General features: G+C 41.3%; 1 protein-coding gene across 1 annotated transcript in view; it reads left to right on the top strand.

Annotated features, from left to right (window-relative positions):
• AK5 (adenylate kinase 5) overlaps positions 1 to 26,149 on the top strand; it is a 167,084-nt gene that overhangs the window by 71,201 nt on the left and 69,734 nt on the right. Inside the window, exons 7-8 of the mRNA XM_006129565.5 lie at positions 7,371 to 7,461; positions 15,359 to 15,435. Coding sequence (XP_006129627.3) covers positions 7,371 to 7,461; positions 15,359 to 15,435 — 168 coding nt within the window. The remainder of the gene's footprint in view (positions 1 to 7,370; positions 7,462 to 15,358; positions 15,436 to 26,149) is intronic.

Below are 26,149 nucleotides of genomic sequence, written 5' to 3' on the forward strand. Positions count from 1 at the left end.
CCGCTACTACTTTTGGAAAATATGGCAATAGCTGACAAACTAAAAACATTTAGGTAAAAACTAAAGATTGCTGTCTATGAGGCAAATGTTGTGCTGCTATTGTTGTATGTAATGTGAGGAAAGCTGACTGCAAAAATGAACTCACTGAAGGGAAAACAGAGTTTCAAGACTCCAGAAAATAACAAAAAGTGACAGGAACACAGTTAGGGCAATAAATAATGCTGTTACAGAAAATTTGAGAGAGACCACTGTGATAGTTTGAACACACGTTAAGGATGGGCCATGAAAGAATATTATACATGGCAATGCATACCAGAGTGCCAGGAACAAGAAAAAGGAGACCAAGGATGTGTTGGATAGACAGGGTGAGTAATGGCATAGAACAACAAAAAATGTAAAGCTGGATGAAGCTGGTACAAGACAGAAAGTGGTGGAAAGCCTTCATTCAGCATTGTTTTTGCTGCTGAGCTGACTGACGGTAATCAAAAAGGATGACTCAGATATACCTACCAAGTAACCCATGTCCACATGGCAGAGCAAAGGAAAAAACAAAACAACAAAAATTCAATGGTAAAACAAAGTCACTATCAACCTGACCTGGTGAAAAATTCCTTCCAGACCCTTCATACAATGGATCTTTTAATTAAAGAATATAATTTAAGATGCCAAAAGGCTGCTTTTTTCCAATACGTTCCTTTTACTTGCATTTCTGTATAGCATTCATATATACTATTCATGTTTTTCCCCAACTGACAGAAAGCATACTCATCTATAAATTACAGCTGCTGTTACAGCCTTTGCCTACTAACCAGATGAACAACTAGAGCATTCATCATCCAGTCCCTGTAATCCAATTAGAGTTGCAGATGGATGGGAAGTTTGCCATACATCCATGAACTAGGCCATAGCTTTTTCTGTTTCTTCCTATCAGTCAGAATAGATAATTTCAGTTGTTACAAGTATTTATTCAACTATATCTCTTTCCTTGATTTTTTTTTCATTACTGTATCTCTCTCATAGACTCTCTGGGCAGAATTAAGTATCCTTTGTCACACAAGCTTGTTATGCCTTGCACTGACCTGAAGTGTCCTCTATTCAGACTGCTTTGTATTCTTCCACTACAACCTACATTGAGACTATCACTGTCACTTTGTAAAACAGCTCGTGGATGGGCAGTGAGGGTGGATTACTTTACCTTCAAACAAAAGCATCCTCATTCATGCAATTTCCTTGATTACATGTGTTTTCTACTAGCTAAAGAGGAAAGAATTCTGGGTCACTATACTGTATCCTCTTTCTCTTTTCAGTAATGGTGTCCATTTATTATTACTGCCCACCTAAGCCCACTTATTCAGAAGCATTGACAATTTGCATATAACTTTATGAAAACATTCCTTTGGAATAGGCTTCTCTGAGAACATCTTAAAAACCTTAGTCAAGTGTTGGATAACTAGCAATACAACTGATTTCCCTATAAAGATTACTTATCACATGCAGACCACAGAATAGGGATGTTAAATTGAGAGTAATTGACTAATGAAATAGTCAATGCATTTTGCATCGACTATTTGATTAGTTGATGATAAGGGCGCCGCATGGACTCTGGGCTCAGGATCCTCGCAGCATTTCAAAGCGGCAGTGCTGAATAGAGCCCGGCGTCATCAGGGGAGTCTCCAGCTTATCCTGGGCTCCATGCAACACTACCGCTTTGAAATGCCAGATGCAGCCTGGGAACACCCCAGCTGGCCCAGGGCTCCACGTGGCGTTTCAAAGCGGCCGCACTGTGTCTGACCCCAGGCTCCATGTAGTGCTGCCGCTTTGAAGTTCCTTCTCCTTTTTTCCTCCACCTTGCTGACTCTTTCTGATAGAGGCAGCAAGTGGTGGGGCGGAGGGAAAGTGACTAGATGGCTAGTCTTTCACATCGCTACCACAGAACTCATTCTGCACTTTATCATAATCTGGTGTTCTGACTTTTGATATATAAACCTTTATCACAATCAACCCAGCCAACAGAATAAATGAACCCAGGCATTTTTACAGAAACTTGTTTTCCAGAGTGAAACACACAAAAACACTGAAGCTGAAGGACACTTTGCTATTTTATCTACAGTGTTCTTTGTAGCATGCCTTTACTTTTAATTCTCCCTCTAATGTTGTCAAAGGAAAATCTTATCAGAAAGAATATTTAATATATGTTCACTTTTTGACTGTCAGTAATTTAATAAGTCTGTGTAATCCGAATATATTCCACCACTTGCTACCATGCTTCCTGATGCCTGGTCTGTAAATCTTCTACATGGTAGTAATTATATGGCAATTTTTCTCAATTGAAAGGTGAAGGGGAAAACAGCCCATGAGTAGGATGTCCTGCTTTTGAAAGCTTGTTTTGATTGTTGGACCACTCTAGTTGAAGATATGCAAGAAATGAAAACCACAGCCAAGTTCCCCAAAAAGCCAGCTATGTATATTAGAGAGACGAGGATGAGGTATTATCTTTTATTGGACCAACATTTGCTAGTGAAAGAGACAAACTTTCAGACTACATTGAGCTAAAATTAAGACCTGATCCAAGGGAAATATTTATGAATTTACAAATGGTAAATGTCATTGAATAATAATGATTGCCTTTTCTTAAAACTATACTGCTCAGATAATGTATATTTCTGCCTAAAGGACAAATCTGAAATGTATTTTTAACAATGGCTTTGTGGGGTTCTATAGTTCTTTTCTCTGAAGCTACGTCTAGACTGCAGGCTTCTTTCGGAAGAAGGTTTTCTGGAAAAATTTCTTTTGAAAGAGAGCGTCCACACAGCAGAAGCGCATTGAAAAAGCGATCTTCTTTTTCAAAAAATAGCATCAAAATTTATTGGAGGCTATTTCGCATTTAAGTTGTGATTACTACGGATTGAGTGGCCACCAGGGCACCTGTGTTTTTTGTCTCTTGTGGAAAAAAAACAACCCTCTTTCCTGTCCACACACGCCTTTTCCGAAAGAGCTCTTTCAGAAAAAGGCTTCTTCCTTGTAGAAAGAGGTTTACTGCTTTCAGAAAAAACCCTGTGTTCTTCTGACTTTCTGCCGGAAGAACACAATTGCAGTGTGAAAGTTAGTGTAGTTTTTCTGGAAAACCCTCTGTTTTTCTGGGAAAACTGTACAGTGTAGACTTAGCCTGAGTGGCTTCTGGATCTAATGAGCTCAATTTACAAGTAAAAACATGGTTCTCTCACTCCAATTCTGAAAACAAAAACTTAGGCTTAGTCTACACTTAGAATTTAGATATGGATAACTAGAGCCCTGCAGATATTTGCTTTATAGCCACAGGTATCTGCATACGCTGATATGGCTGTGAATATCCTCCGTTCATTTTTGCAGATACAGATGCAGAAAAGGATACAAATTTTGTATCCATGCAGGGCTCTCTACATAGTTACATCCCTGAGCACCATCGGTGTGCCAAACGAATAGTCTAAGTAGAGTTGGCTAGGCCGATGGAAAAGAAATATGGCACCTGGGGAAGTGGATTGCCTATAGCAACCAGAAAACCCTCTTCTGTCCCTACAGGAAACAACTAGGCTATTGTACTAGCTACAGCACCATAGTTGTGCTGCTGTAGAGTCTGTAGGATAGACAATTACTTGGGCACGTCAAGCTAGGTACGTTCCTTTTCATGCATCATTATACATCATAAGGGCTGCATAAATCATATTTTATCCTCAGCCACATCTCTGGAACTTAATTCAATGGAAATTGCACAAATGTGGCTGGTTACAATTTAGCATGTGGTTCTGTTGATAAAGGAACAGCAGCCGTCTCTCTGTCAATTGTATTGTTTCCCCAAGGACAAAAGAAGCAAAAAGCTATTACAATTTACTCACATAAATTTTTATTCTGAAGTAAGTTCCAAGTGCCCACACAAATGCATCCTTGTGGAGCCCCAGCAAAAGTCAGTGGATCACTGTGCAGATAAGCAGGTGCCATCACATATTGCTTATTGCAAGGTCAGTGCCAAAAATCAAGCAGATGTGGTTCTGAGCACTGATCTCTTGAGTAACAAAATGTCATTTTTATTAAAAAATTATTCAGAGTCAAACTTCACTTCAGTTCTCCACATTTGGCCAAGTTTATTGTTTATGAATTAAATATGTGTGAAAGAAAAGTATGTGCTTTGACTATAAATATTTTGTATCCATCAAAGAAGGCTGGATGAGAATTTAGCGGCACATGCAATTAATCAACCCTTTTAGAGACCTTGTTTGGGCTCTGCAATTCTCTTTCATAAGGCGAGAACTGGATTGGGCATATAGTAGAGACCTTTCTTCTTGTAGTGATTAGCAATTCTATTTTCAATATGTAGAAACATCCAATAAATTCACAGATGACATGTCAAAAATATTTAATTATAAGGGGTTTGCTATTGTTTAAAACTGAAGTGGGTCAGTTGAGCACCCTTATGTCCTATTCAAGTATCTGGCAGTTATCAAAGAATTTCAGTTATAAAATGTGTAATAATTCACTTAAGCACAAACTTAACATCTCTCTTTCTTTTAAAAATATTTCCCCCATAGAATCTACCTTCCTTTCCACAGTTCTGGGTATTACAAGTCCCGTAACATAAGGGAGAAACTGAATTAAGTGCAAAAGTTCAAATAATTGATTTTCCTCTGTTTGCAATAAGAGCATTTCACTGTACAACTTAGATTTTCAGCTCTGTGCTGATTAGGCCTCAATTGGAGTATTGTGTCCAGTTCTGGGCACCACATTTCAATAAAGATGTGGAGAAATTGGAGAAGGTCCAGAGAAGAGCAACAAGAATGATTTAAGTTCAATTTTCAGGAATCTAAAAGGGTGTCACAAGGAGGAGGGAGAAAAATTGTTTTCCTTAGCCTCTAAGAAGCAATGGGCTTAATCTGCAGCAAGGAAGGTTTAGGTTAGACATTAGGAAAAACTTCCTAACTGTCATGTTGGTTAAACACTGGAATAAGTTGTCCAGGGAGGTTATGGAATTTCTGTCTCCGGAGATATTTAAGAGCAGGTTAGATAAACATCTATCAGGGATGGTCTAGACAGTACTGGGTTCTGCCATGAGGGCAGGGGACTGGACTCGATGACCTCTCAAGGTTCCTTCCAGTTCTAGTGTTCTGTGAAGAGAATCCTAGACATGCTGTAGATTCTTGTGGGGGGGAGGGAGGGAGAACTCTTAACTAGATGGCTAGGCAGGGTTTGATTTATTGACACCTGGTTCTTCAAACATTAGCTGCTTCCTTCCAGGGCACCCTGTTTCTCTCTGCTCAGAGTAAATCTAACAAATGAGATTCTTTCTCCAGAATTTCATATTTTCCCCCCATTTTCAACTCTTTTTCTGGGTTTGCAAGGCAGAAATTCTGCCTCTACATGTTGATATCTATTATGATGAAAGGCCATCAGCAAACCTTCTTTGGGTTCCTTTTTGCTTCTGACATCTCTGTTAGGTGCTGAAATGAAATTAGTGAGAGTTCTGTACAAGTTGTCATGAAGGTCCATGAGGACCAATAAGTGGGGTGGTATGGATGTTGTGGAAGTAGGGACTATTAAGGGTTTTAGCAGGTTCCTGGACAAATCCTTGGATATCATTTTGCATTCTTAGCCAATATCCAAGATAAGTATTGGAAGAACAGCTGAACTTCTCACCAATGCTAGTTTTCTGCTACCCAGCTCATCTGGGCTGTAGTAGGGTTTGCACCCTTGGAGCAGCATACAATGCATAATAAATTACGGAAATAGCACAAGGTGTAGAAATAAGATTGATTCTTTTAAATGAGATATCCTATTGCTGTTTGCATTGCTCTAGGAGAGGGGTTCCCAACCTGGGGTATGCGTACCCCAAGGGGGTACGAGAAGCTTGTCAAGGGGGTACAGGGAATATTTGGTAAATAACTAGATTATCCTAATTGAAATATTCCAAAAGTAGTAGTGTTAGTGAAAAAAGTTGTGGATTCTAGAGTCTAAAATTTATTTCATTTCATATTGAATAGGGGGCATAGGAAGGTTTACTAAAAGCCAAGAGGGTATGCGGACCGAAAAAGGTTAGGAACCCCTACTCTAGGACATCATTTGTTTCATACCTTCTCTAAGAAATCTCCCCCTCCTCCCCCCAATGGATCCCTAACCAAAAAGACAGACATTGACTATAGCGCTGGAGCACACTTTTCAGCATAGTTTCAGACTAGAGAGGCCAAGTTCATCAAAGCCCATGAACTCACGTTTATGAGTGTACTGTTGTTTGCCCCTTAGGCTCATTCTCCATCACAAGCCACATTGGTCTGAAGATGAAAAATGACCACAAATGTGGAAAATTGTTCTAGGAAGCCCATTTATGATTAAAATTGTTCCAAGCATTATAGTCAAGAAAGGCGCTAACGGTATATATAAACACTCAAAAGGAGGAGAGCTTGCTTGGTTTAAACAGAAACGTAGATTAGTGTGCAATGGATTGGGCTGGGAGATTGATTTAACTGTATGTCGACACTGAGTGTTTACTTTTCTCTTGGAAACCTGGCAGGCTTCAGTTAAGGAGAAAGAATAGTTTAATGGACGCAGATGTAAGTTTTCCCTTTATTGCTACATTCAGTTAAAATGAAGAACACTGAAGGCAATCAGCTGGCAACATTCAAATCAGTAAAAGAAACCTCTTCAAGCAGGCATTACTAGTTTATTAAGTAGGAACAATACATTTAAAAATGATTGAGTTGAGTGTGTCAGTGATAAATATCAGATACGAGGAAAAATAGTTTAAAATGATGGATCAGGACACAAGTCATAGTATAGGGGAGAGATTAGGGTGTAGGAAAACAGGAGTTAAACTTTGGACAAAGGTCCAGTGGCTCTTTCAAGTCCCCCTGCCCAGTCCTTTCAAGTAGGAATAAGGGATCTTCCGGAAAAGGGCTTATTTTCCGCAAGATCCCGTCTAGACTAGCGCTTTTCTCCGGCAAAACCCCGAGCCGGAAAAAAGCGGCAGCCATGTTCATGCAAATGCCGTGGGGGATGTTTAAATCCCCCGTGGAATTTGCAATTCCGAAGTGTCTCATTAGCATCCCTTTTACAGAAAAGGGTGCCAGTGTAGACACAGCCATACTGTTTCCTGAGGTTCTACCTTGGAAATGTCAGTCTTTTAAAATGACTCAACTTCTTTTTAATTGCAACCTATGAACAATGATGGTCAACTTGGCAAAAGAAAGAATCATAATGAAGGGTTTGAGTCAAAGCCTATGGAAGGAAATTGAAAGCTTCCAATTGACTTCAGTGGTTTAGGAATGGATTGCATTTTATATAATAGCATTCATCTAAATAATTCATCCTGTCCAGAAGTGTCTAACTTCCTTCTCCCTTTCCAACAGTTTGATGCAGATAGGGACGAGGAGGAAGTTTTCTATGACATAAGCATGGCAGTTGACAGTAAGCTGTTTTCTCCCAAAGAGACCATGGCAGGTGAGTTACTGTTCAACATCAAATGTAACATATGTTTTTTGTACCCATCTCATATTGACAAAATACTGAAACAAACTCTAGACCACCTGCCTAACCCCCTCCAAATTGCTAAAGCTCTCAGAGAGATGGTGACGGAAGTAATGCCATTCAGAGCTCATCTCCAGGTCTGGGAAGTAGATTGTTTATTTTACTGTTTAATGGGTCAAATATTTGGAGAATTCGCATAATGGGAATTAGCATGGCTTGGATATGAAATCTCTGTGGGGGACCACAGTGGGCATGTCACCCACAGAACAGATTAGGTCCAGTGGCTCTACAGATAGCATAAATCCACATAGCCAAAAACCCTTGTGCAAGGGGAGCAGCAGGTAGCATCTGCTACTCATCCTAATACACAGCTGTAGCTGCCAATGGGCTCTATCGGCACATGTTGGAGGATTCCTCCTGCCCAGTCCTTCTGTGTTAGAATGAATTTTCCTGTCAATGGGAACCTGGTACAAGGCTTTGTTCTCCTTCAGGATAGGATTCAAAAGTGAGATAATCAGGCCTGCAGGTGAAAAGCTGTCATTTCAGTAATTAGCCTTTTCTCCAAAACAAAGGACACCAGACCAAAGAGGATACAGTTAGTTGGGAACCTCTCTTTTGCACAAAGAGTGAGAGGATTAATAAAATAGAAGCCAGTTAAAAGCTTTTTGTTTGTTTCAATAATGTTAAGGTGTTTAGCCCCACTGCATTTTGTAGCATAATTACAGATGTAAATTGATTCATAATGACTAACGAACACAAACATATTTCTGAACACGTTCATGGTTTCACATCATCATATTTGATATGCCAAACCTTGAACTACTCTTCAAGATCCATGTGCAACCCCCTATACAACAAATATTTGGAGAAAGAAAGCTATGCAGTGCATTTGTAGATAATGATATTCTTTTCCATCGTGGCTTCCTGAGATATATTAAGACTGTTGCCAAGAGCAACAACCTCTCATGAAATTCCACCAATTTCAATATATTTTGTATTAAACATCTTACTGAGAGCAAAAATGAAACTGTTATTCTAATGCTGATTAGTTGTTTTTAAGTTATTTTTCCTTGGACAATGGTTTTCTAAGTATTTCTCTGGCTTGGAATGCTGAAATGTAAGCCCTATTAACTGAGTTGACTGTTCTTCAGAGAATTTCATAAAAGGACAATTTAATTGTATTAAATCTAACAGCTATGTGGACAAACCTAGGTTTCATAGAATTAAAAAATTTTTTATGACAATGCAAATGTAGAAAGCTCAAATACAATTCTTAAAAATATGTAGTGTGTGAGGATATTTGAGCCAATGTATGGATTGAAAAGTTGTGAGAATATATTAATTCTATGTTATTGAAATATAAATGGTCCAGTCACTTAACTTGCATCGATGTGATTCTGTTACCTTTTAATAGCAAATTAACAGCAGCTAAATTTTGACAGATCATCATTTAGTTCCATGATATAAATGAACATAATTAATTAGGGTGGAGGGGAATAGTGCTTGTTAGTAATATGCATAAAAAGCTGATGGTAAAGACTTTTTCAGTAAAGATGAAGACAATGCAAAGCCTTTTGCAATGCTCATAAGTGATACACAAGTGGAATTCCTGAGGTCATTAGCACAGGGGTACATTTCTGTTCTAAAATCTAAACATCTGTTATATGAATAGGCCCATGATTTATATCTTGATAATTTTTCATAAATATTTGTGCAATTCAGCTTCATTATGACAAAAGACATATGAAAATTTAAGCCAACTCTTTACTGAGAATGAACTCTCAATTTACAAGATAGCATAAATGCTGCCTTCAGTCTTGAAGATGCAAAATTTAGCAAGAAAGCAAATATAATTGCTGAAGTTGTTCCTTCAGTAACTCCTTGCTCTTTGTGGAGCTGATTATATAGGTAGAGGCGTACCAGTAAAGAAGTAAACTGATTTTTTTTTCAAAAATGTATACAACTGTAATAAAATCGAGTCCATTTTTTCCTTTGGGAAAACACGGTGCCCAGCCCCACTTACACACTGGAGAACGGAAAGAGATATTTCAGTTTATAAAAGCACCTTTTCTGATCACGTCTTGGTTTTTGCATTCTTTGACCCCATTCCAGCATAACATTAAGCATTAGGTTAGCTTTAAGCACAAGAGAAGGTCATTGAAGTCCCTGGGATTACTTAGATACCTGCTGGTAGCTCTGATGTAAATGGTCACATGCTTTATGTTAAGCAAACATGTCAATGCTGTGATGGAATGGGACAATGGAATGCAAAATGATTCACAGCAGCTAAGACTGTACCTCCTAGTGTTCGCCAGGTGCTAAAGTGCTTTGCACCTTTAATATTAGGAAGAAAGATGCAAAAAACGATAATAAAATTAAATAAACCTTATTTTCAATTGCAGGTTATTACCAGACCACTGCTACACATAAACTAGCCATGAACATGCACTGATGTGTTAAATAAAACATTTGAGAACTCTTTCCTCATCCATTTATTTGCCTAATCCTGAATTCAAAATTCTTTGTTTCCCCATTAACACTGATGATGGTACCACGAGATTAGCATCAGAAACTTGGTACATAAAGTTTTAAGTAAACTTCCCTCTCTCATATTTCAAGGACTTCTGGTGTGTTGGAACAGGCTTAAGCAAAATATGGCCCATGGTGCTGCCCGCCAAGCCAGCAGGTGCCCCAAACAGACTCCCCTGTTTGCCCTGCAGCCCTGCGCAGAAATGCAGCTTCAGGGCTCTTTCTGTTTTAAAACTGGAGGGGCAGGAGGAGTTTCAGGAGTCGCCCCGCCACCAGCACATTCCCATTGGCCGGTTTCTGGCCAGAAACCAGCCAATGGAAGCTGCTTGTTGGAATAACAAGCAGCCAAGAGGAACCACACGCCCTCTCTTTGGCTCAGTTATTCAATGAAGCACATGGCCAACCCCAAGGGCAGATATCGACTGAGGGTTTTGGTTCTGTGCTGTGAGAGGGGGGCTGAGGCTGGAGTTCTGTGGCTGGGGCCCAGGGGGTTGGGAGCCAGGGGGTTGAGGATGGAGGTGGAGTTCTGGGGCTGGGGGCTGGAGGTCAAGGGGCTGGGGATGGAGTTCTGGGTCTGGGGGCCGTGTTCCTCCTCCCCCGGGGCCAACCCCCCCCCCCTACGGGGCAACCCCCCCTTGTTCCTCCTCCTCCAGGGCCACCGTGGCACAGGGGAAATCCCCCCACGCGCTGCCTCTCCCAGGACTTACGCCCTTCCTGGCCGCAGGGAAGCCGTGCTCTAGGTAAGGCATGGGAAATGGAAGGGGCAGGGTTTGGAATTTGGCACCCCATGCAACTTGGCGCCCTAGGCGGCTGCCTAGTTTGCCTATAGGCACGGGCCACCCCTGCAGGTAAGTCTCTTAGCCACAGCCTGCTTCTAGCACCACAGCCCTTTCCTGCTCCAACCCACTGCCCCCCCCACTCAACATACCCAAGCCCTCTGTCCCCCTCTTACACCCATACGCCCTCCCAGATCTGGCACCCCAATCTCCTGCCCCAGACCACAATCCCCTCTAATCCTAGGTCACATTCCAAACCCCTGCACTCCAGTCCCCTGCCATAGGTCAGAACCGCTTCCTTCACCCAAACTCCCTCCCAGACTCCAGTCTCCCTTCTATACCCCAATCCCTTACACCAAGCTCCCTTCCACACCCAACCTCCATCCCAGATCCTGCATCTCCTCCATTAATATCATCGAAGAGCGTGGTCCTCGCCCACTTTCCAAATCCTTGGCATGGCCCCCCCATCAAAAATTATTGCCCACTCCTGTGTTAGAGCCTTTCCCATCCCCTTCCTTATCACTTCCATTATTATGCAGGTTGATCAGCTGGCCCCCTCTCACTCCCAGTCCCCTTAGAGTGGATGGCCAGCAAGCGTGCTCACTTAGTCACTTCCCCTACCATCTTGTAGTAGTAGGCTTTACTGTGGGTCCAGCAAGTTAGGCATGCTCCCCCTTATGTACAGTTAGATTGGCAAACTACTGCCTCCCTTCGCCATTCTTACCAATACTGCAACAATGGTATCCAACCCTCCCACCCCCACTACTTTGCCTTATTTGCAATAACCTCTTACTACAGCATACCATAAGGCATCTCTTTTAGGTTTATTTCATTTCACTCAGCAAAAGCACAGCTCTCTGTAGAATATTCAGAGAGTGACAGATGGTTTTCCTTTCGCTAAGTTCTCAGTGAAAACGAGAGAGAGAAAATCTCTTAATTTATCCTACCCTTCCTTCAACCTTGTAAAAGGGTTGGTGCTTTTGCGGAGAAGGCAGGCAGTTTTTCCTTGAACATGAGCCTTTATATTATGCACCATGTTAAAATACATAACTATTTGGGATTTTCTAGCTTAAGGCATGTCTACACTAAGAAATAATTTCAAAATAAGTAAAATGGAAATAACGCCTGAAATAAGAAAAACAAAATAGTGTCCCCCCAGTCTGGGGGAAACATTGAAATTAGAATCTGAATAGCACGTCCACACTGATTGGAGCCTGCCTCAGACCTAGAGCCCCCAGAAGCACTTTGGAGGGCAGACACTTGCTGTGGTTGCTTGGTCAGGCAAGCTGCGACACGTACTTTCAGGGGCCCTCTCTACGGCTGCATCTCACACACTGCTCCTCCACTGCCTTCCCCCTCACAGGACACAAAACAAACAACAGTGTTCTCTGGTTGCCCTTGGGGACACTACAGACTCACAACATGGAGCTGGAGCTGCTGCAAAGCAGTGCCAGGCTCACAAGCCTTGTGCTGCGTCTCATGGCGCAGTTCGTCCAGACTGCCCACATGCTGCTCCAGCAGGATGACAACCAGGCCAGACTGGAGGCTCTTATCACCCAGATCCTGGCACTCCTGCTGCTGCAAATGCCCCTCAATCTCCTGGACACTGGGGAACACCGCTTCCGCTAGAGAGAGAACAGTTCGGACTAGTGGGATTGCATCGTCCTGCAGCAATGGAATGAGTGGTTGCAGAACTTCTGCATATGGAAGGCCACCTCCCTGGAGCTCTGAGAGTGGCTCGCCCCTGCCCTCAGGTGCCAGGACAACCAACTGATACTCATCGTCCCTGTGCAGAAGCACGTTGCCATTGCTCCGTGGAAGCTCGCCACACTGGACAGCTACCGTTACATGAGGAACCAGATTTGGTGTGGGGAAATCCACAGTTGTGACTGTGCTCCTGCAAGTAGCCAAGGTCATCAACCACATGCTGCTGTGAAAGGTCATCACTTGGGTAACATAGACAGCATCATTGATGGCTTTGCCACGATGGGCTTCCCCAACTGTAGAGGGGCCATAGATGGCGCTCAACCACCATGCCTCAGACTACAGGAAAGGGTATTTCTCCGTGGTACTAAGTCCCTTGTGGATCACAATGGATGCTCCACCAACATCAATGCCAGCTGGTTGTTGATGGCCCACTCCATGCACGAGGCCTGGCTCTTCATCACCGAGGAAAGGGAGAAGCATATGGAGAAGCACTGAGGAAAGGGAGAAAGCACAGCCCACTCCCAATGGTCCTCCTCGAGTCTCCAAATGAGGGACTGCAGTCAGGCCATCTGTTCCCTCATTTGGTCCTCCCAGGTTTTCTTCCTCCTGAAGATCCCACAGAGTTGGGAAAATGGTGTGGAAGGTGAAGGACGTGCCCCGCTCACAGCTGGACCAGCTGTGACGAAAAGGTTACAAGGAAGTCATCCCAGGAGACACTGCGTGTGAAGCCTAGCCCTAATCACTGAGCCAACACTGAAGATCTCATTTCGGATGATGGTGATGTGCTTCGAGCCAGGCCATATGTTGCTAAGATAGCAGGCACTTTCCTGCAGGGGCATGGACGTCCCAGAGAGCATCACTACACTCTCAGCCTGGGGACAAGGCAGCATGGGAAGGTGCTGGCCAGGGCTTAAAGTATATTAAATGTGAACATTAACTTTCAGCCCGATCTGCACATTTAAATTTGTAATCTATTTTTTTTAAATTACTTGTTTTCTACAACCAATATTTAATGTTAATGATCCTGGTTAGAGAGGAGATCACCACTCCCAATAGATAAGGAATATTAATGATAGTTTATCAAATAATGTCCAAAAGTATCTTTTAAAATAATTGGCAGCTCAGTGTAGGTTTTTCTCAATCAAGATTCAGGCTTACATTATCTACATTGATGCAATGGTAAGTTTGAGACTTCAGTTGCATAAAAATACAAGTACTTAATTAAGCTTATCATAGTAGCCTTAATTCTGTCCTTTTGCACCTATCTATAAAACAGGAACTTTCATTAGAAGCTCACAAAACACCTATACCAGAGTACAAAATGCAGCACAGGTGTATCTGTGGTGGTACAGATGGTAAAGTCTAATTCCTTTCTACTACCTGTAAATTAAAATAATATTGTGAAAGTACAAGAACATTTTTGTTTAAACCCACACAAACAGATTGTGGGACAATCCATCCCTGATGTAAATCCCATGAAATCAACAGAGCTACATCAAGGATGAATTTGGCCATTTATAATATGGATTACAATTTAAATAGCATTGGAGTCATCTGCTTTACAAAGCTTTATGGTTTTACTCATCATGCTATCCAGTTCTGCTCCTCATGTTCTCTTATTGTTCATCTCACCACCTACACAGATTATTACTATGCAAATGTTAAAAACAAACAAAAATAGCTGATGCTTAAATGGATTGGGAACTACAAATCAGAAAAGCATTTAAGGACTGTGCATGGTGCAGACAACTATCCATGTACACGGTAAAGGAAGGATTAGCTTTAATAGTGAAGAAACTATTTAAATTGAAGATTAGTGATTGTCAATACCGCTTGTTCTCCTGAGGATATTTTGTTGCAAGAGCAGACATGCAAATACAACCCACCAAAACATCCTTCCTGCTTCCCTGTCCACAACCCTGACTGATTACAGCAGGTCACAACAAAAATTATATTTATTCGCTGCTCTAGTGTTCTTTACTGCCCCCAACGTGGTAAACAGTGTTTAGGGATACATTGGCTTCTTGACAGCTAATGTGTAGCTACAATCTAAATCTAGGACCTCTCTCATTATTTGACTTTGTTTAACTTTCTCTAAATCAGTGGAGTGGTAACAGCTGAGCATTAAATAAGAGGAGTAATTTTGTTTTTAATCAGTCTACTGAAATGATGGCAAAAACTAAAAAAGATATACTGATTTTATAGCATCAGAAATTCAAATAAACATGTAACAATGTGCCCAAATACTGGTGGGCTGTACTGAGATATGAATGGGGTTATTACTACTTCAGTAGAAAGAACAAGGAACCCTTCCCTTCTCCAGCCCAAGAAGAGGAGACAGATATAATCTGCCAGCACTGGAGACCAGAATTGGTGGTTTCATAATAGGTGTTTATGGGATGCAGTCTCTGGGGGCCATGGCTCTATCCTCCAGCACCTCTGGCAGTACTAAGACCTATTTTCCCATTCCCCTGCAATCACTGACGTGATTAGAACAAAGCAAATGTAAAATGTAACCATTTTTGTTTTATTAGTATACACAAAATAGATGTTTTTCTCAAGTCTGTTAAGAACCATTAATTGAACTCTGTGTGTATAAAATTATGTTTATTCTTCACCAACTTTGTAGTTAATTAAAATCCCAGGAACATTTATGTAGAGCATTGCGCAGCGTGTTACACTTTGCAGAATACACGAAAGGCAGTGTAATTCAGACAGTGTACTCATTAGAAGAGCCATTCATTATGTATACCGACAATGAAAGGGCCAGATTGAGGTAAAAAATATAACTGTGTCCCATCATGTAAAGTGAAACCTACTATTCCATTTCTGAAGTTTCATTTCCTTTCATATTTTAGGGACAAATGTACTTGATCCGAGTCCGATTATGGATTCTGGAGATATTCTGGATACTGAATTTGACTTTGAAGACCAGGTAATTGCTTATATACAGTGTTTCTTTTCTCTCCCCCACACACTCCTCCCTACCCCTCATTGCTTTATAGTTTATGTATATGTTGTGTTTTGCCTAAGTAAGATGGATTAAAAAATTTTAAAGTTAAGGGCTTTTGTCATGCCATGTAAGCAAGTATGTCACAGCAAAGTAGCCATTGCTTTACCAATACCAGATAAAGAGTACTTTGGCATTCAGAGCCATACTCTGCCATCCCCCCTTACATTTGAAGTTTTTTCCAAACAATTTAGAAATATGGCACGAATGGCTCAGTTATAAACAAACAGAATTCCGTCATGGTCGATTTCCCTGTCTCTCTAGGTGTATTTTATTTAGAATAGGGGCAGTGGTTAAACATTTCAGAGGAGATGGGCTAAAAAGAAAAAGGCATGGAATGTAATCAGAACTGAAAGGAAACATTCTCCATTTTATGGGATTCAGGGAAAAAACTTCTAAGACCAACCTTCCTCTTAGCTGCAATTTCATTCCTGTTGGGGGAGTCCAATTCAGATAGCCTTTTCTATGTCCATGGAAAAAGAGGTGGTCAGACAAGTAACCGTGCCACACTACAATTTAATCCATGGAGGTAGGAAAGGGCAGGAACTAGATATGCTCAGTCTGTTTATAGTTTGTTTATGCCTTGCCCTAATTACCCCTCCTCTCACAGATTGCACCTGTCCATGCAGGGCCAATGCATGGGAGGGTAAGAGGGGACATGTGCTCTCTGAGGGGTAAGGGGCCAGCCAGCCAGAGTGCCTGGGCATCTGATGCCTGCAGCAGGGGTCATTTCCCCCTGTACGCGCTGGCAGTGATGAGAGAAGCAAAGCAATGCGTCCCCAGTTCACTCTGCTCTCCCAGTGTTTCACTCTGAGGAAGTCTGGGATCACCCCACACTCACTGGAAGGAAGTAGGGTGACGTGGCTGGGGAAGCAGCGTGAAACTGGCTCCTTCCCCTACCACTGCCAGGGAGTGCAGGAGTGCTGGACTCCTGACCCCGCTAGGCCCCTAGGCTGCATCACTCAGGGGAGGCAGAGTGGAGACAGAGCAAGGGTGAAGCAAGTGTGGGAAGGGGTAGAGCAGAGGTGGGGCCTGGGGCAGAGAGGGTTTGTTCTGGTCCTTACCTGGCTGGGGGGGCAGTCAGATGGCCGGTGTCCCCCCCTTCCCATTCCTCCTCACCCGTCAACTCTGTGTCCATGGCAAAACCTGTCTGAAAGGGACTCTGCACAGGGGGCACAGCCTGTCACACAACAGGTCCACACTAGTGACAGCAGGCCACATCTGTTGCAGAAATGGGGAAAGGCTTGAACATGGTCCTGTTAAGTAAATCATCACTGACTGACTGAATAGAACTGGATAATCTCCTTATTGCACTAGAGTATTTTACATGTCACATTTTCCTTTCCTCATTCACATATTCATACTTCAGTTTTCTTTTGCCAAATCTGATGCAAACACTTTCCAAGTCCAGTATATTTTATTCTCTTATTCCTATTTGTTTTACTCCCCATGCTTCCTTTTAACTGTTCTTTACAGCTTTTCTCTTCCCAGCCGTTTGATACACACACTCTCCCTTCCCCTGTCCATCGAGCAGCCTCACTTCTCCCTTCCAAACCTTCCTTAAAGCACACATTTCCAGCAGTGGTTCTCAACATGGCCTCTTTACCAATTAAAGTTTCCTTTGTTTTTTTGCCTTGAATTGATCAGATCTGTCTCTGTAGGACAAGGAGAGGGTCTGTTTGCTTTGTAACGTAGTGAGTGTATTGCTGCAGCACTATACAAATCCATAAAAGAATAATCACATATTTTTTAATCATAGGAATGCATGTTCCCTTGGCAAGGTCTTTGGAGAACATCTTATTCCACACTGCATTTACATAAAACCAAATTATTTTCATTGATCCTTAAAAGTGTAGCTCATGATTACAAAACAAGATTAACAGGAAAAAGTATGAGATTTATACTAACTGCTAATGTCATAGTATTGGGTCATTGTGTGTACAGTGGACTTTGCAGATGGAGGATTAAACTTACTTGTTGGTTAGCAGTATGTTTTGATGAGAAGACTGATATGGCACTTTAGACAATTCAGCAATTGAAAGTTTTCCTCCCACTGCTTGGGGTTGTCTCCCATTCTTGCCCAGAGCAGCACAAGGTTGGCAATGAAGCAAGATTATTGTCAACAAGGGAAAGGAGGAGAGGGGCGCAGGGGGATCAGATTTGAATATTTCCTAGCCCTAAGTACCAGAAACATCTGGTGCAGTTTTAAAGCAGCTTGTTGATAATGGCTGCCTTCATCGGGCAATGGAAATTATTAATATGGTCATTGATTCAGGAAAACCGATCAAGTAAAAAAAAAAACCCCACAAGACAGATTTCTATTGCAGCTTATTCATGATTTTGGGTCTCTAAAAGTGTGATAGGCATTTAACAGAAATGGACAGAAGAAGCCAAATTGTACTCAGATGCACTAATAAGTTTAAGCGTTACGCAAGTGAAGGAAATATATGAAAGCAAGGGAGAAAGATTAGGACCAGGGTTACAATCACAAAACCATCCAGTTATTCACACATTTGCACATCTGAAAGACTAAATTAGAAAGTATCTTCAATAAAAGATAAAGTAAAATTAGATTACTAGGCTGTGTGGAAGTGCTTGCATTCAGTGATGAAACACATTTTGACTAGGATAGTGACTTACCACACGACAGGTTATTTAGTAATTTTCTCAAGCCTAAAACCTGTTACAGCAAGACTCTCAAATGAGGTAGGATGCATGTTTAGATACAAGTGTGTCATGTGAGGATGTTAGTGCATAAAACAGCTATCAGGCGGAATGTGAGGGCTAAGTGGGTTGGTTTCCAAGCAACCTTATAGCACTAAGCTACTAAAATAATAGTTGAGATTTAGCGTAACATCTTGGTAGCCATTGAGCAACAAGAGATAAATGCATCTGTGTTTTACTTCTGTATGGTAGGTGCTACTTTCATTGGGGCAGAGCATCAGCATGGGCTGAGCAGCAGTTGGCACAGCTGAAATAGAGGCACAAATAGTTCTGTTGTACCTACTACATTTTGGGAGTGCTTTGGGTCTAAATGGTCCAGGGGTAAATTAGGACAGCCTGTGGACTGCATTATTTTATGTCACTTGCTAATGGCTGCTTGAGACCATTCTGGCAACCAATAATTACCCCACCCACCCACACCTTGTACTGGCAGCCAAGAGGATGGAGATGGTATAGGAACCTCTAGGATTATGCTACCCAAGGATTCCCACACACAGAGGAGAACCTCCAGTATACAGCTGTGCTGACTTCAGGACAGTGCTTCACTGTGCAAAGCAGCATTAATTGCCAGTCAAGATCTGGCTCTCTTTCTAATAGTTTAAACTGATTCCCTGTGTTTGATATAATTTATAATGTAAATTAGGCTACCCCTACACCGCACAGTTATTTCAGAATAAACTATTCCAGAATAATTATTCCAAAATGTGCTATTTTGAAATAAACTATTTTGGAATAATTATTCCACATCTACACTGCAGGGAAGCTTCAAAATTAGTCCAAGGCAGGCTTCCCTAATGTAGACATGCTCTCTTAATTTAGAGCCCCAGAAGGAATAACTTAGAATGGCCCTGTGAGGGGATATTTTGAAATAGAAGTGGAACGTCTACACACACCTTGTTTCTAACAAGCTATTTTGGAATAGGCGTTATTCTTCGTAGAATGAAATTTACAGAAGTTGGAATAAGCTTTCTGTTATTTCAAAATTATTTCAAAACAACAGAATTGTTGTGTAGACGCTCGCATAGTTATTTCCGAATAATGGCTGTTATTCCGAAGGCCCTAACCATTGTAAGGTTACGCAAGGGAAGCCACCTAAACTGAAGAAATTCACAGAAGCAAATTTCCAGATAAGGATTACGTTTCCATTCCTGATTACAGTAATTCCTCATTTAACACGGTGGATACATTTCAGAAAATCGTGCTAAGTGAAAACGTGTTATGCGGGGTCAATTTTCCCATTGAAAATAATGGAAAAGGTGGGGGTTGCGTTTCAAGCGCACGTGCACTTGCAGCTCCAGCCTGAAGTTGTTAGCAAATGGAACCGGGACATAAGGTTGGGGGAGAAAAGGGACTGGGTTATTGCAGGGAGGGGAGATGTTTGGCTCTGAAGAAGGGAAGGGAAGGACAGGGGAGGGGGCTTGCAGCTGTCGGTTGGGTTTCTGGCCAGAGCGGGTCACCGGGGAACTGTGCAGCGAGCGGCAAACCTCTGCTGCTTTGCAGGGAGGCAGGGGAAGCCTCGCGCAGCTCCCGACAACCAGCCAGCCATAGGGGAAATTGTGTTATTGTGGGGATGGGGTCATTTGTTTGAAAAATATCCCCTAAAAAAAAATTGTGCTATCACGAAAACGTGTTAAGCGAGCACGTGTTAAATGAGGAATTACTGTATATCTGAAACTAATGAGTCTAAAAAACAGTGTCAGAGATGGTGTAGACAGACGCATTTTAGAAATACTGTTTCGAGAACAGTTCCGAAAAACCCACACAGTGCATTCAATTCATAATTTCTTATGGATGGGTGGGCAGACGGGAAGCATTTCCAGCAAATGGAAGAATCAGGGCTGGATATCCCAACCTCCTGCATGTTCCCTATAAATTCCACTGTATTGCTTTACATGTATAAGTCTACCAAGTCGCTGTTCCTAAGAATCTCATGCAGACTTTTTTAGGACTATTGATATCTGACTATTCCTCTTTTTCTGGGTTATGATTTCTAAGCCTATCAGAAGGTAAATGCAGTTACGGAAGTCAACGCACAGCATCTTATGCCCAATCATGTCTGAACTGCAGCAGCTGAATTCTTTTCCGCTGCCAAAAGTCTTTCTAGACTGCTGCCTATCAAGGCACATCTTGGAGTCGATGTATTCTGTTCAATCAAATGTTTAAATATAGAATACCTCTTGTTGACCTGTATTATGACTAACAGTGGGTCTGCCAGAGAGGTATAATGCTCTTGTGAAGTTGTACATGATGAACTGGAAATAAAAACATTTATTATTAAGCTACAGGAGAACTTCAGATCCTCCACATCCGAAATATTGCTTCTAAAATTTTCAAATTTATTCAGGACTCACTCTTCAAAAATGTTGCAATACATCTATGTGGAAGAAGTGATTTCTTCATAGTTCTTCCTAGTTAGTAACATTTTATTGCTGCATTTAAAACATCAAGTTCACCTTCGAAGTCTTTATACTCAACAAAGATATTCCCAAGCTAATAATTTTGCCTTCAGTGGAGAGAAACAATCTCTACAACCTTTTAAAGCTGTATGAAACTTGTCTTCAACTTAAAATGCACAAAAGCTTCAGATTCACCCTCATCTTTCTTTTCCATCTAATTCGCAACTTAATTCCAAAATGAGATTTGTGCTTTTTAGGTTTCTCAAAGATAGGTCTTTCTTCAACTACATGTTCTCCACAATTTCTATTTCAAAAACCTTGGATCAAACAAAGCTCCAGTCTATCCATTGCTCCTCAACTAAGCACCAACTTTAACTTCCATGTTAGCCTCTCTTTCTTCATTAACTTCTTTTAATATCACATCCAGTGTGTTGGTTAATTGAATTTGGATATGTTACTCTGATAAAAGTCCTATTTAAGGCAATCCAATCTAGTGACACTACATGTACCTCACCAAGGTTATGCCAGATATGATATTGAACACTCTCTTTAAAAAAAACACACCATATGGGTGGGCAGACGGGAAGCATTTCCAGCAAATGGAAGAATCAGGGCTGGATATCCCAACCTCCTGCATGTTCCCTATAAATTAAAGAGAGGAGGAGTTGCTGTTTAGTCAGCCAAGCAATCAGGGCTTCTCCTTTAAAGGAAATGATGGTGCCACTGACATAACTGAAAAATAGACATCTGGAGAAAAGCTATTTCTACTCATACCAGGACCTCATCTTTGGTGGTTCATCGTGGGAGGTGACAGGATTGCCTAGGCAATGGAAATATATATATTGTATAATAGTCTCCTAATTTCGAATATTCATTTTATAAATATTGTTATTTCTATTTATTTAATAAATAAATTACATTTACAATTGTGGATAATGTAAGTGCTTCCATCTGCAAATGCAGTCTTTGATTACAGAATTGCATTCCACTGTGATTGCTGGCATAACTATGTTGTCTTACTGCCCGTTGTATCCCGTTATGCTGACTATTGAGTTTCTTGGCCATGCAAAATAACTAGTTGCTATTGTACCGTTTGATGCTATTACCGAGACATGTTTTATCTTCCAAAACTGAATACTTAATTTGAAGCCATTTAATTCAGTGCATTCAGGCCAAACAAGAATATAAGAACGGACATACTGGGTCAGACCAAAGGTCCATCTAGCCCAGTAGCCTGTCTGCCGACAGTGGCCAGCACCAGGTGCCCCAGAGAGGGTGGACCAAACACAATGATCAAGCGATTTGTCTCCTGCCATCCTTCTCCAGCCTGTGACAAACAGAGGCCAGGGACACCATTTCTATCCCCTGGCTAATAGCCTTTTATGGACCTAACCTCCATGAAATTATCTAGCTTCTCTTTAAACTCTATTATAGTCCTAGCCTTCACAGCCTCCTCTGGCAAGGAGTTCCACAGGTTGACTACACGCTGTGTGAAGAAGAACTTTCTTTTATTAGTTCTAAACCTGCTACCCATTCATTTCATTTGGTGTCCTCTAGTTCTTCTATTATGGGAGCTAATAAATAACTTTTCTTTATTCGCCCTCTCCACACCACTCATGATTTTATATACCTCTATCATATCCCCCTCAGTCTCCTCTTTTCTAAACTGAAAAGTCCCAGTCGCTTTAACCTCTCTTCATATGGGACCCGTTCCAAACCCCTAATCATTTTAGTTGCCCTTTTCTGAACCCTTTCCAAGGCCAAAATATCTTTTTTGAGGTGAGGAGACCACATCTGTACACAGTATTCAAGATGCGGGCGTACCATAGTTTTATACAGGGGCAGTAAAATATTCTGTGTCTTATTTTCTATCCCTTTCTTAATAATTCCTAGCGTCCTATTTGCCTTTTTGACCGCCACTGCACACTGTGTGGAAGTTTTCAGAGAACAAGCCACGATAACTCCAAGATCTCTTTCCTGATTTGTCATAGCCAAATTAGCCCCCATCATACTGTACGTATAGTTGGGGTTATTTTTCCCGATGTGCATTACTTTACACTTATCCACATTAAATTTCATTTGCCATTTTGTTTCCTAATCACTCAGTTTGGTGAGATCTTTTTGGAGTCCCTCACAGTCTGCTTCTGTCTTGACTATCCTAAACAGTTTGGTATCATCTGCAAACTTTACCACCTCACTGCTTACCCCTTTCTCCAGATCATTTATGAATAAGTTGAAAAGGATTGGTCCCAGGACTGACCCTTGGGGGACACTACTAGTTACCCCTCTCCATTCTGAAAATTTACCATTTATTCCTACCCTTTGTTTCCTGTCTTTTAACCAGTTCTCAATCCAAGAAAGGACCTTCCCTCTTATCCCATGGCAATGTAATTTACACAAGAGCCTTTGGTGAGGGACCTTGTCAAAGGCTTTCTGATGAATTGGATGAATATAGATGATTGGAGCCAGTATATCATAAAAAAGAGCTTCAAAAGGAAGCAGCAGATTATTTTCTTGTGAAAGGCAAAGTTTATGGACTGCATCAGCCAGCCTGTAGGATAAGAACATACATACCTTCATTAGATAAAGCGGAATTATGTCTTGAGAATAGGTGGAACCTTACAATCTGAATGCATCTTAAACCAAGAATTAAATTTAAAACAACCCCCTAGACTTCAGGTAATCTAGGAGAAAGTATCTTAGTCTAGGTGATAAAAGCCAACTGGACAAAAATACTTTGGGTTAAACTGTGAAAATGCTGAGTGCTTGACTCTGGGCACAATCTGCACACGCATTTTGTGCCACAATATAAAATTGCCAGCTCAAATGCAGTCCCCCCCGGCAAACTTCCTGATTTGAACCTGCAATTAGATAGTTTGAATACGAGTGTAAATAGCACTTACAAAATGGAGACAGCAATGTATGTCAGAGAGAAAAGAAAAAGTGCCAGAAATCTGTATAATTTAGAAATGTGTGTAAGTCTGTGAATCTATTTGTTCAAAAACTCCTTCTGAAAACGGTAAGAGCTAGGGCCACCAGATTTGGAATACAGCTTTCCTCTCACCCAAATGTAAAGCTAAGTCAGTAATGCCAAGGAAATGTGCCAGAAATGGGACTGTTTTTCATAAAGTTGAAAGGGAGGGGTCAGAGAGAGGAAGGATGCAAAAGGGAGGGGCACAGAAAGGAGAAACACGATACTGAACCACGCCACCAAGAGAGTGGCCAGTCAGTTCGGAGCTCTGCCATCTTGCCTGACACCAGACTGCGTAAATAAGTGCCCCTGCCCCAAACCCTCTTCCCTGCCTGGCCCTTGCCTGCAGTACCAGAGGGGGGAGAAAGGAAAAAAAGGCCCCTGACAGCCAGGGAAGGCTGGGAGGGGGGGGGGAAACAGATGGCCCGACAAGATGGACTCCTTGCCCTGAGCCCTTCCTCATCCCCCCCCAACCCTCCTCGCTCTCACCCACCCACCCACACCTGCAGCCTCTTGTACTGCCCCTCCCATATCCACAAAGCCCTGATCTCTTCTTGCACACACACCCTCTTGCACACAGACCCCCACATCGCTAGCCCCCTGCTCTGATGGACCTGGGCGATTTCAGGTAAGTCTTCTAGTATATCAAAGGTTTTCTGTTCAGGAGTTCTAATCTTCTGTATTAAGAAAATTGCATTGCCCAGTCTTAACTGCAAAAGAAAAACAATATTTTATAATTAGAAAATGTCCCAGGATTACTCAAAAAAGCAACAGCAAAAGAGGAAATAGAAAAAAAATCCTCTCAAAAGAGAACTGCATTCTACTAACCTGAAAAGCAAATTCTTGATAACTAAGTATGGCAATAACCCTTCAAGATGTATGGCTACAGTATCACCTCTAGTCCAAACATGAAAAATTATGGCTTTAGGATACAAAAATTTAAACAGCAAGGTATCCACTCATCCAATGAAAAACAGACACTGTTTCTAACAGGAGTAGAGCAATATATCCACCCTGATCCTTTATCATAAGTGAAACCTGAACTGATAATGTCCAAGAGAAAATCAAAACACTCTGGAAAAAAATCCAGGATCAGTACTGTAGCAGAGCAATTTTCCAAAGATGGATCTACAGCAGTGACTTCAGAATCCCTTTTAATTTAAGCTCTATGGATATCAAAGATCTTCTTTCTGCTTCTACCCATCTTATCTCATTTGTCACATTTTTTCTCTCAGTCCTCACTTCTGGAAGGCAATATCCTTGGGAACAATTCAACATTACATTGGTGATAGTTCAAGAATTGACATTACAACATGATAAAATAACATGGTTCTCATCTTTATCAGATAAAGAAGAACTTTTAGTTTACACTGGGACTTCTATATCAGTCCTTCAAAAATACATAATGGATTAAATTATTTAAGAGGCTGGGTCAGAGTCAGACTATAGGAGAATACACTATAATTGCTTTAATTGTACTCCAGGACAAAGTACTTAGTAAAGTGACAGTTGCATTCACATATGCTATACAGCATTAATCATAAGGAGTCTGAATTTACAATATGATCATGAGCATCTGGAAGGTCACAGTTCTCCAGGCTTATCAACTGCAATATTTTTGTTATGGACTTGTCTCCTTCATTGATATGCAGTGGCATCAATTCAGATTATAGATCCAGATTCTGCCTTTGTAAGAAGAGAGATTGAAAACGGGAGGACGTGAATCTCAATAAGGAAGAATGAGCATTCAAAATACAGCAGAAGTTCTAAAATCTGTCCTAACTTTAGGCAAATGAAACATGCTTAAAAGAAATCTATTGAAGCCAATGCACAATCTGTTCATTTTGAGTTGCCATGGAAACTATCCTATTAGGGGTTTAAAAAACCAGTTCTAGAAACAAAAGAACTATAGTTTGCCTTGAACAAAGTGCTGCATTATGCTCAAAACTAAATGTCTTTTGGGGGGCTTTTATTTAATTTTGTACATCTTTCAGAATTATTCAGTTATTTCAGAAATATACATTTTATACCATAAAACAAACCCTATAGCTCGACTCTCACTTATGCAGTTTCTTTCCACAGAAAGGAATAGAAATGCCACAAGGTTCAACCTGCAGACTTAGAATTCTTTGGCATTCTTCTGCCATTTACAGAAGTGGTGTTTGCTTCTCCATATGTAGAACACACCAGGCTTCACACCCAACCCACAGATCTTAGTTAGGATCTGCCAGAGACAAGGTGAAAGGTTCCTTGCATCTTTCACTGCTGTCTGCCTACTATCCCAAGCTAAGTACCTCCGGGAGCCAAGCTGTCAAAGGCTCCTTAGAAGCCTCCTCAGTTGGAATTTCATTACATGGAGGGAAACCTAGACAAATTACTACAGATTTAATCATTATCCATAACTTCATTTTCCAAAAACCACTTGCCTTTTAGGCTCCCCAGATTCTGAGAGCAGTAATGTGAACCTGGCTTACAAAAAAGTCTAATGCCTCCAGGTATTAAGACAGGGGCAATGTACCATCTCCCCACCTTTAGCACAGTTTGCTTC

The sequence above is a fragment of the Pelodiscus sinensis genome, chromosome 9 (assembly GCF_052426305.1).
Source record: "Pelodiscus sinensis isolate ZL-2025 chromosome 9, ASM5242630v1, whole genome shotgun sequence".
Taxonomy (NCBI): domain Eukaryota; kingdom Metazoa; phylum Chordata; order Testudines; family Trionychidae; genus Pelodiscus; species Pelodiscus sinensis.